Source organism: Morone saxatilis, unplaced genomic scaffold (assembly GCF_004916995.1).
Source record: "Morone saxatilis isolate NCDOM2014 unplaced genomic scaffold, NCSU_SB_2.0 Contig15, whole genome shotgun sequence".
Classification (NCBI taxonomy): domain Eukaryota; kingdom Metazoa; phylum Chordata; class Actinopteri; family Moronidae; genus Morone; species Morone saxatilis.
In genome coordinates, this window is record NW_023339707.1 from 12,782,708 (window position 1) to 12,794,144 (window position 11,437).

Sequence of the window (11,437 nt, forward strand, 5' to 3'; positions counted from 1 at the left end):
ACGTACATAATTTAACGTTAGTTGGTGGAGCAAACGGCACAACCGTGGACTCAAACTCCCATCAACGTAATCTCGCGATAAACTGCGGGGTTTCGTGTGTCGCGCGCTCAAGGGTCTTCCTGTTGGATTGTAAAATGGCGCATTGTTGTCACAACCGCATCGCGTATATCTGACTCAGATTATGAAGCGGTTTAGACCATTAGGATAAATATGCACTTCATAATGTGACTTGTGCATAAGCCAGCAACAGATCGAGCAGAGAGGGCCGTTAATTTCCGTGCATGCTTCGTCTTTGAGATAGCTTCTCCGGTAAACACCGCTCGTTAGCATCAGCTAGTTAGCATTCTACTAGCTGATATTCACTGCAGAACAGCGGCGCAAATATAACGAAGATGGGTTATTTAAAACTGATAGAGATCGAGAACTTCAAGTCGTATAAAGGAAGACAGATCATTGGACCTTTTCACAAGTTCACTGCAATCATCGGACCCAATGGATCAGGTATGTTATGGTTATAATATAATATGAACTGGCGGCTAATCCAAAATGCAAACTGCCTGCTAGCATTGGCTCACGGTAAACAGTGCAGCAGTGTCCCGCTGTCTGAAGATGTTTTTGTTTATGCGGAGAATTTATGTTTGTGCTGCGTCTGACTGTTGACTACAACATCACCTATCATACGAACTATGCGTTATTGTTACTGTTCTGCACTGTTGCTTATTTCTGTGTTGTTTGTGTTTTGATTTATGACTATAGACTTATACAGTGTTGCATGCGTGCATATTAGTTCATTTGTTGTATGCATGATGAAGCTATGTTTTTGTCTGTGTCAAGTTTAATATGATCATAGTTTCTACATTCTTTCTTCTTCTGTTCTTGTAGAGTTATAATGTATCATCTCTGTAAACACAGATGCAACGTCTTAACTAAGTACAGCCTTTAAAATCACCAGATCTTTACTTTCAACTATCAACTTTCAATTTATTCATGTAGGCATTTGTTACATTAATAAAATGCAATGTATGCAGGACTTCTAGATGTCGCTATTTTGCAGTCCTTATCTGAATAAACACTGAATTGAACAGACAACTGCACATTATAAATGTCATGTAGGTAAAGTTAGATTGTACCTAACAAACTGGTTAATAACATTTGTATATTCTGCATTTGCGTTAGATTTAAATGGGTTACTAAAAATCTGAATGCTGTTGTTGTAGGAAAGTCCAATCTCATGGACGCCATTAGCTTCGTGTTGGCAGAGAAGACCAGTAACCTGCGTGTGAAGACTCTGAAGGACCTGATCCATGGAGCACCTGTAGGAAAACCAGCTGCCAACAGAGCCTTTGTCAGTATGGTGTACCAGGAAGATAACGGAGAGGAACGCTCCTTCACAAGGGTCATCATTGGTATGAATTGCCATTGACAGTCATGTTGGACTGTATCATTCAGTTACTTCATTAATGCATATCTGCGTGAAATGAAATATATTCGTCTAGTAACTTTCTTCTGTCGCTTTAACAATAAATTAGAAGGCATCCACTTTGCTGTTTTGTGTGCTTTCCATTGTGAATTGAAGGAATAGGATGGAAAATGTTGCAACACAGAAAAAAATTGGTGTAATGTTGCATCACTGCTTCTGTAGGCCAACCATGAGTTTTAAATGTTTTTAAACATTGCCTTAAAATGCTGCCTTTTACATGCATTCAACAACAAATATTTTTCACTGTCTTCACATTTAATATGAATCCATCTTACATCCTGAAATCCACCCAAGCTGCAGTTGAGATCTGTAATGAGCAAAGCTAGTCAAGCAACACAGAATGCAAATATGTGTTAATTATAAGACCATTGTCTTTTGTTGGACAATGTTAATTAAAATAGCATTTCATTGTGCAAGCTATTGTATAATAATTGTATAATGACAATAAAACCTTGAACCTTGAAAGGCCCATCCAGCCATCTTGTATTGTGCTTTTGATGAGCTAACGTTTCTGATGTTTTATATCCTTTGTTTCAGGTTCCTCTTCTGAGTACCGTATCAACAGCAAGGTGGTGAGCTTACCTGAATACAGTGAAGAGCTGGAAAAACTTGGTATTCTGATCAAGGCTAGGAACTTCTTGGTCTTCCAGGTGAGAAATCCTAAAAATATTTTTTAAGAGAAATGTATTAATTGGTGTTCTTTCATAAAGTTTCTGTACTGAGCCATAGGTTTATCTTTCATTAAAATTTTTGGGATGTGGTTAATGTAGCCATGCATTTGGCTTCACTAGGTATCACAACTTTGAATGTGATTCGGCCAATTAGAGCCGAGGCCCAAAATATACATTTTTATGGTGTGTTATTAATATTTGGTAAAATGGTATTTGCAGTTGTTGACCACAGTTTTATTCCCTGCTTATTCTGCCCCCAGGGAGCTGTAGAGTCTATTGCCATGAAGAACCCTAAGGAGCGTACAGCTCTGTTTGAGGAAATCTCACGTTCTGGAGAGCTGGCCCAGGAGTACGACCGCAGGAAGAAGGAGATGGTGAAAGCAGAGGAGGACACGCAGTTTAATTACCATCGTAAGAAAAACATTGCTGCTGAGCGCAAAGAAGCCAAGCAAGAGAAAGAGGAGGTATGTACTTTGTGTTCAGTCTAAACATGAATATATTATCTCTGAAATTACAGTCACTTCTACTCTATGTATTTGTGTCCTGCTTAGATTAGAAATTGGTTTCATCTAACTTTTGACCCTTGATTTTAAAGTGTGTTATCCTGTGAGAGGATTTTGACCAACAGTAAGGGCTAGTTATTAATATTTACTTTGGATTAGTTTCAGAATCAGAATCAGAATCAGAAATACTTTAATAATCCCAGGGGGAAATTATTTAAGTTTTGTATTAATATGTTGATTGTTCCACATATTTGTGTTATCTGTCTTTAGATACTACTTTATTGTCATTGTACTGAGACAACTAAATGTAGTTTACTATTGCTGCCTATTTTGAAAAAGAGATTTTGACGCTTTACTAGTTACATTAAGTCCATCAGTACCCAAAACACATAGAATGTACTTTATCTCATCTCTCTCCTCCCATTCTTCCACCAGGCTGAGCGTTACCAGCGCCTGAAAGACGAAGTTGCCAGGGCTAGTGTTCAGTTGCAGCTCTTCAAGCTGTACCACAACGAGACTGAGATTGAGAAACTGAACAAAGAGTTGGGTCAGCGGAACAAGGAGATTGATAAGGACCGTAAAAGGATGGACCATGTCGAGGAGGAGCTGAAGGACAAGAAGAAGGAGCTGGGCAGGCTGATGAGGGAGCAACAGACCATTGAAAAAGAAATTAAGTAAGTGACAATTACATGATCTCACAGCTCACTCATTTACTAATTGTATAACTAACGCCATTTAAAGCCTAGGGCTTTGTTAATCACTTGACTCTGCCCACAGAGAGAAAGACTCCGAGTTGAACCAAAAAAGGCCGCAGTACATCAAGGCCAAAGAGAACACCTCACACAAGATCAAGAAACTTGAGGCGGCGCGCAAATCATTGCAAAATGCCCAGAAGATGTACAAAAAACGCAAGGGGGACATGGATGAGCTGGATAAAGAGATGAAGGCAGTGGAGTTGGCCAAGCAAGAATTTGAGGAGCGCATGGAGGAGGAGGCGCAGAGCCAGGGCCAGGACCTCACCCTGGAGGAAAACCAGGTCTGATATGTTAGAATGTTGTACACGTTTCATTTTAAATAGTTTAGTATTTGCAGGATTTTATAGAGCTGCACAATTAATCATATAATTATCGCGATCACTATTTTGGCATTCTACAGTTAAATTAACCTTATCGTCTATGATATCGACGTTTTAAAATGTTTGCTGGGCTCATAGAAAACACAATAGAAATCAATCAGACACATATTAAATCAAGCGCTTTCCAAACTAAGAGACAACTGAAACTGAATACTGGACCTCGTATGTAAGAAATATAAATGTACATTTACCCTCAAACCTATTTCACTATATTGTAATTCTTCAGGCAGCCATATACTGTATTAAGATTACAGTAAAAATATCTTAATGTGCTAATTGAGTGTGTAGTGTTCAATACAACTGTCTTTTTTGTCTTGGCTTCTCAAAATTCATTCAGTGGTTTGACATTAAGATGGTATAATTAGAAAGCTAGCACATGGAAATGCCAGGCTTTGGTGTGTGTGTGTGAATTGCATGTCAAGTTTTTTTATTATGTTATAGTATCAGATTGATTTTGTATAAATTACTTTACAGGACTCACGTGACTCACTTTACATGACGTTTCTCTCCCCCCTCCCCCACAGGTCAAGCAGTACCATCGCCTGAAGGAGGAGGCCAGTAAACGCGCTGCCACCCTCGCACAGGAGCTAGAGAAGTTCAACCGTGACCAGAAAGCCGACCAGGACCGCCTTGACTTGGAGGAGAGGAAGAAAGTGGAAACAGAGGTAAATAAGTTAATGATAGCAGGTTTGCCTGTGCCAGAATCCATTTTAACTGATATGAATGCAACCATAACCTTATATTTTCTTATCTCTTTCCAGGCTAAAATCAAACAGAAGATCCGTGAAATTGAGGAAAACCAGAAACGTATAGAGAAATTAGAGGATTACATTTCTACCAGCAGGTATGCTGTTCTCATTTTTTTATTGTTTGTACAGTGCTGTGTTCAGCTTATTGCTTTTATAGGTCTCTGCATTATACGCCTTCATTCACACTCTTTTGTCCTGTTACCCCTCAGGCAGTCACTTGATGAGCAGAAGCGCATGGAGGAGGAACTGACTGAGGAGGTGGAGATGGCCAAGAGGAGAATTGATGAGATCAACATGGAGCTGAATCAGGTGCTCAATACACACACACACACAAACACACATAAACACACACAACACACAAAATTTACAGATACACACACACACAAACACACACTCAACAAATTATTTAAAATGGTGTAAGCTGACTGTCAGTGATTTCAGTGTGCAGCATTTGTTACCTTCTCTGGAACACCTTGACTTCATGTTTTCATGTTGCATCTATACCTGTAATCTGGAAGTGAGCAATAAATGTTTCTCGCAGCAGACAGTGTGACATATTGGGAAAAGCACATGTGTCACCAATAAAATAATAATGTGTGCTAGTAATCCATGCCAGCATACACAATACCAGAGGCTGGCACTCGCACTTCTATTGTTAATTTTATTAGCTACACTTTTGTTTGACAAGTGAAAATGTCAGCTGTGAAATAGTCTATAACGAATATTATTATTGGCTTTTGCTGTAGGTAATGGAGCAGCTGGGAGACGCAAGAATCGACAGGCAGGAGAACAGTCGCCAGCAGCGCAAGGCAGAGATCATGGAGAGCATCAAAAGACTCTACCCTGGCTCTGTGGTAAGACAACTGTGACAATATTCAGTATAATATTATCTAATTCTCTTACGCTTACAATACCACCCTGCTATATTTAGTGACATCATTCCGTAAACTTGTCATAAAATAATATCCTGCTTTCGCTCTTTCTTCAGTACGGTCGTCTAATCGACCTGTGCCAGCCCACCCAGAAGAAGTATCAGATTGCTGTGACCAAAGTGTTGGGCAAGAACATGGACGCCATCATTGTGGACTCAGAGAAGACTGGCAGAGATTGTATTCAATACATTAAAGAGCAGCGAGGAGAACCAGAGACCTTCCTTCCTCTCGATTACCTTGAGGTGAATACCAGAAAGTACAGATAATAGCTTTACTCCGGAGACTGTAGAGTGGTTAGAATATGCTTTATTAAAGTCGCACTATTGCGTAAAAGCATCACATTTGAACAAAATTGAGGGAGAAGAGGTTTATGTCAGTGTCTAATCCCAGTCAAAATCCAATGGAAAAAAAACAGCTCTGTTGAATTTTCTTGAAGCTTCTTTTATCACACTGATGAGCTTCCACCTTTATTGCATTATTTCATTACAGAGTTACTAATTAAAATACCATTAATTTGAGCTTTACAGCCAGCTGTCTTGGGTGGTTAATGTCTTGCTCAATATCAGACACCACTTTTCCTGCTGAAATGACACAAGAAAATAACTCAATTGGAATTGTAAATTGCTTTATTTATTTTGCTTTTTTCATCAAAGGTAAAACCAACTGATGAGAAACTCCGAGAACTGCGAGGAGCCAAACTGGTGATTGATGTTATTCGCTATGAGCCTCCGCACATCAAGAAAGCCCTTCAGTATGCATGTGGCAATGCTCTGGTCTGTGACAACGTAGAAGATGCCAGGAGGATCGCTTTTGGAGGGCCATACAGACACAAGGTACTTCATTTTGGTCTAACTGATGTTTTATATAATGTCGGTTGAGAATATTGTCTTCCACCTAACCTCTCCTTGTGTCGCTGTGTCCAGACGGTAGCCCTGGACGGTACTCTGTTCCAGAAGTCTGGAGTCATCTCTGGAGGAGCCAGCGACCTTAAGGCCAAGGCCAGGCGCTGGGATGAGAAGGCAGTGGACAAGCTCAAAGAGAAGAAAGAAAAACTCACCGAAGAGCTTAAGGTAACTTTAATTACTAACACGTCCATCTAGGAGGCTGTGGTTTTGGTCCTGTCTATCTGGTAGTTAGATATAATCAGGATCTTAATCAGGATCAAGTCTTTTGTGAAGCATGGTGTGCTGGAAATGTTGATGGAATGCAGTTTTTGACCTATAGTTGCTGCCTGGAGATGGATTGTCACTTGAAGTAAACTCACAACAATTTCTACTTAATGTTTTTCTTTGTAGGAGCAAATGAAGGCCAAGAGGAAGGAGGCAGAGCTGCGTCAGGTGCAGTCTCAGGCCCACGGTCTGCAGATGAGACTCAAGTATTCCCAGAGTGATCTGGAACAGACAAAAACCCGCCACCTCTCCCTCAACATGCAGGTACAGCCTAGTTACAGTTACAGTTTAGCTCATTTTCCTCTTCCTTTGTTTGTTTCTTGCTGTAATGACTGTTGCATTAAAACTTGTTTCATTTGTGTCATGCAGGAGAAGTCTAAGCTAGAGAGTGAGTTGGCAAACTTTGGTCCTCGCATCAATGACATCAAGAGGATCATCCAGTCCCGTGAGAGGGAGATCACTGACCTGCGAGACCGCATGAACCTGGTGAGACTGACACAAAGCGAGGTCCATTTAGACGCCTGTTTATGAAGGTGTGGCATTGAAGTAATATACATGTTTTTTTTATTTTCCAGGTGGAGGATGAGGTGTTTATTGAATTCTGCAAAGAGATTGGAGTGAGGAACATCAGAGAGTTTGAGGAGGAGAAGGTGAAGAGGCAGAATGAGATTGCAAAGAAGCGGTGAGTTTAGTAATAATCAGCTCAAGCGTGGTAATTCTTTCCACATTCTTTGTTAACCTGTTGGTTTCTGTTTGGTCTAACCTGACACGCATCATTTTTCTTCAGTCTTGAGTTTGAGACGCAAAAGACCCGCCTGGGTATCCAGGTAGATTATGAGAAGAATCAGCTGAAGGAGGACCAGGAGAAAGTCATGATGTGGGAGCAGACTGTCAAGAAGGACGAGGCTGAAATAGAGCGACTTAAAAAGGTATGACGTGTTAATATTGTGACATCATATTGGAAAGACTGTTTATGTACCTTCTGGCAGCCTATTTGTTTTGTTCTGTTTTTGTTCTGTTTGGTGTTGTGTTTTTGTATTGTTTTATATGTCGTGTTTTTGTATTGTTTTGTATATATCTTTTCAATACATTTTGCCATTGTAAAATTGATAACTGTAAATAAAGTATTTAACAAAAAGGTAAAAACATGAAGCTAAGGGTATCTATTTTGTTCTCAATTGTCTTGTGTGTCTCTTTGTCATTTTTCTAATTTCCTGTAGGAGGAGCACAGGCACATGAAGATCATTGATGAGACAATGGCCCAACTGCAGGATCTGAAGAACCAGCACCTCACCAAGAAATCTGAAGTCAATGATAAGAACCACGATATGGAAGAGATCCGCAAAAAACTTGGTGGCGCCAACAAGTCAGTGTCTGCAAATAAACATACAACAAATATTTGAAATGTAATATAAATATCACTATTGTGTCACTTTGTACTACCAATGTTGTTTTTGTATCTTCCAGGGAGTTAACTCAGCTCCAGAAGGAGGTGACAGCCATTGAGACCAAACTGGAGCAGAAGCGCAGCGACCGTCACAACTTGCTGCAAGCCTGCAAAATGCAGGATATTAGGTTGCCTCTTCGTTCTGGAACAATGGATGATATCAGCCAGGGAGAGGTACAAACACTCTCAATGTAGGCTCTGTCTTTTATATCATTGGGATTGAATCCGGAAATTGCATTCATCTTTTGTTATACTATTCCAGGGGAGCTCCCAGACAGAGGAGTCCAGCAGCCAGAGGACTTCCAGCAGTGTTCTCGCTAAAGAGGCTCTCATAGAGATTGACTACAGCAACCTGTCTGAAGACCTTAAGGTAGCTGGTTCACACCACACTCATCCCTTACATTTAAACAGTCCAACTGGACCTCTCCTCATTTTATTAGTTACAAAGTACTTAACAATATACAAAAGAGGAACAGCTATTTGAAAACAAACATGTAATGTCTGTCGTTTACGCTACGCTTATGAAGTACACTTAACACATATGTAATCCGATTTAACTTGCTACAGGATGCATTGTCAGAGGAAGAGATCAAGGCGGAGACAAACACACTGCAGCAGCGGCTGAATGAGCAGCAGAGTATCCTACAGAGGATCAGCGCACCCAACATGAAGGCCATGGAGAAGCTTGAGAGTGTCAGGGACAAGTTCCAAGAGACCAGTGATGGTGAGAGTGCAGGATAATGGTAGAGGCTGGGATTATATAAGAGAGAAAGGAAGTAATGATACATGATACATTTCTAGAGCTCTTAGTAATGTTATCTGTGTGATCTCATGGTTTTGTTTCTGTCTTCGCTCAGAGTTTGAGGCTGCACGTAAGAGAGCCAAGAAGGCCAAGCAGGCCTTTGAGCAGATCAAGAAGGAAAGATTTGATCGTTTCAATAACTGCTTTGAGTCTGTGGCCACCAACATTGATGAGATCTACAAGGCCCTCTCACGCAACAGCAGTGCCCAGGTATGTCTCGATGTTTTTTTTTAGTTTTTTTTTATTTATTTTTTAACAACAGTTTAAAAACTTGGTCATCGCCTTTTATGCTATGGCAGGTAACAAACAAGTCACAGATCTCTCAAACATGTACTTGAACTTTTAGATATGTATCAAAAGCAAAACCTTTTACAACCTTCTACTCTTCTGTAGGCTTTCCTCGGCCCAGAAAACCCAGAGGAGCCATATCTGGATGGTATCAACTATAACTGTGTAGCTCCAGGAAAGAGGTTCAGACCCATGGACAACCTGTCTGGAGGAGAGAAGACTGTTGCTGCCTTGGCTCTGCTCTTTGCTATTCACAGGTGAAACAACGGAGGAGTACAAAGTTTTTAAACATGTTTGATTTTAAAAAAAGAGTTTTTGCACAGAAATATTTATTCACATTGCTTTAATGTTGATGTAGATGCACCATTGGAATGTTGTTAACAACATCTCTCCTGCTTGTCTCTAGTTACAAACCCGCCCCCTTCTTTGTCCTGGATGAGATTGACGCCGCTCTGGACAACACTAACATTGGAAAGGTCTGTTCACACAATTGGTATTTGATTCAGTGACATGAGCTTTTTATTTCTATTTTTAATTGAGGCTGCACATCACATTGAATACAAAGTACAACTCATAACTTCCCACTGTACCCTCAAGGTGGCCAATTACATCAAAGACCAGTCGGTGCAGAACTTCCAGGCCATCGTCATTTCGCTGAAGGAGGAATTCTACACCAAGGCTGACTCACTTATTGGTGTTTATCCAGAGGTGTGTTTCTCCATTGTCTATACAAAATACAGTGCAAACTGCAAAATAAAACACAGCACGGGTATAATACAGCATATCTGCAGGTCTGGTAAAGCATTAAATTCATTTCCCTCAAAAAAGACCTTATAGGCATCGGAATAATATAAATAAATGTTTTATTTCTTGCTATAGACAGTAACATTAGTCACAGGAGATGTTCTTCATCTATAGCTACAAGCAAGACTGTGCATGCAGTAAAATCCTTTTTGTGTTCAGTCAGCAGCACCATCAGACCTGTAGCAAACACCGTCGCTACAGTAGATAGGAAGCTCATCCATTCATAATGGGCAATTTGTCAATTTCTGCAATAACTTAAATTAACTAAAATAACTACTACTTCAGCCTCTACTATTCTGCTACTTCTTTAGCTCCAGGTAACATTAATTGATAAAATGTATTACTAGACATAATCATTTTTCTCATATGATCGGATTATAGATTTGGAAGTAATTAGTATAATAAGTCTACATGTCTAATCATGTCTTTTCCTCATCTTCCTCTCACAGCAAGGAGATTGTGTCATCAGCAAAGTGCTCACTTTTGACCTCTCTCAGTATCCTGATGCCAACCCAAATCCGAACGAATAGGACGAGCACTCCGAACACTGGCATTTTGGCAAGTTGGACTTTCACTTGCTGCTTCTCTCTGGATTGTTATCATATTCTGTAGTCACCAATCATGTAACCAATATGTCTCAAATGTTTTTTGTTTTTTTTAATGTTTATGTATTTTTTTGGATATGCTAGAGTAGTGAATTAGTGAGGTTTTTTTTAGTTGTTGGGGTTGTTCTTTATAGACAGTGACAACCAGGATGTATGTACATTTATAAAAGCCAGCCCTTTCTCAATTTGGCCATACAGGAGTGATTATAATATTCAATCAAAATTAATTAGAATCTTGTGAAAATGAGAGGGATTTAAACCTTTTTAACAGATTGTAGAATTTGTATCACATGGTAAAGTGTGTGGAATTTACCTGAGACAAGTATTTGTTGTCAGAGCTTTTATACTGTTTATGGCCCTCTTTTGGTGTGCTTTAAAGCCTTTGCCTGTCCTCTGTTGTGTGTACTGAAAGATGTATTTGCATTTTCATGTGCTACTTTTTTAAAGCTTAATCAGGAAACTGTTGTTACAAAATGGTGGATACATTCCCATGTGTGATAGCTAAATAAAACCCCTAGTTAGCTGCAACTAGCGGTGTCATAATGAGATCATGGAGCTTTGTCAAAACTGTCATCAGAAAATTATTTCAAAGGAATAATGTGCTGAGGTGAATCAGCTTTAGGTGAATGGAGAACGTGAGATTCGAAAGTCTGTTTTATTGATTTCCTTCAATAAATATAATTTGAATTATTTAATCTCCTTTATTTTTCATTACTCTTACTTTGTAATGCAAGTGTGCATCTCCTTCACTGTTTTCTGCTGCTTTTGATCAGTGTTAAGGAATTTTCTTACCTTTATTGGAAACTAAGATGCAGCATGCTGTATTCGTTTCCATTCCATAAGGGGGAGTCT

The 11,437-nt window shown here is 39.7% G+C and overlaps 1 protein-coding gene across 1 annotated transcript; it reads left to right on the forward strand.

Annotated features, from left to right (window-relative positions):
* The first annotated feature begins 97 nt into the window (after window positions 1-97).
* smc1a (structural maintenance of chromosomes 1A) lies at window positions 98-11,275 on the forward strand. The gene is made up of 26 exons (XM_035656919.1): window positions 98-501; window positions 1,218-1,406; window positions 2,018-2,130; window positions 2,412-2,615; window positions 3,090-3,328; window positions 3,432-3,690; window positions 4,314-4,454; window positions 4,551-4,633; window positions 4,748-4,847; window positions 5,285-5,392; window positions 5,527-5,712; window positions 6,124-6,303; window positions 6,394-6,540; window positions 6,766-6,903; window positions 7,009-7,125; window positions 7,215-7,321; window positions 7,427-7,568; window positions 7,860-8,005; window positions 8,107-8,260; window positions 8,349-8,456; window positions 8,654-8,810; window positions 8,944-9,098; window positions 9,282-9,433; window positions 9,583-9,652; window positions 9,774-9,884; window positions 10,430-11,275. Exons 1-26 carry the CDS (start codon window positions 393-395, stop codon window positions 10,508-10,510), a joined length of 3,696 nt encoding a protein of 1,231 aa, XP_035512812.1. The 5' UTR covers window positions 98-392; the 3' UTR covers window positions 10,511-11,275.
* The last annotated feature ends 162 nt before the right edge of the window (window positions 11,276-11,437 follow it).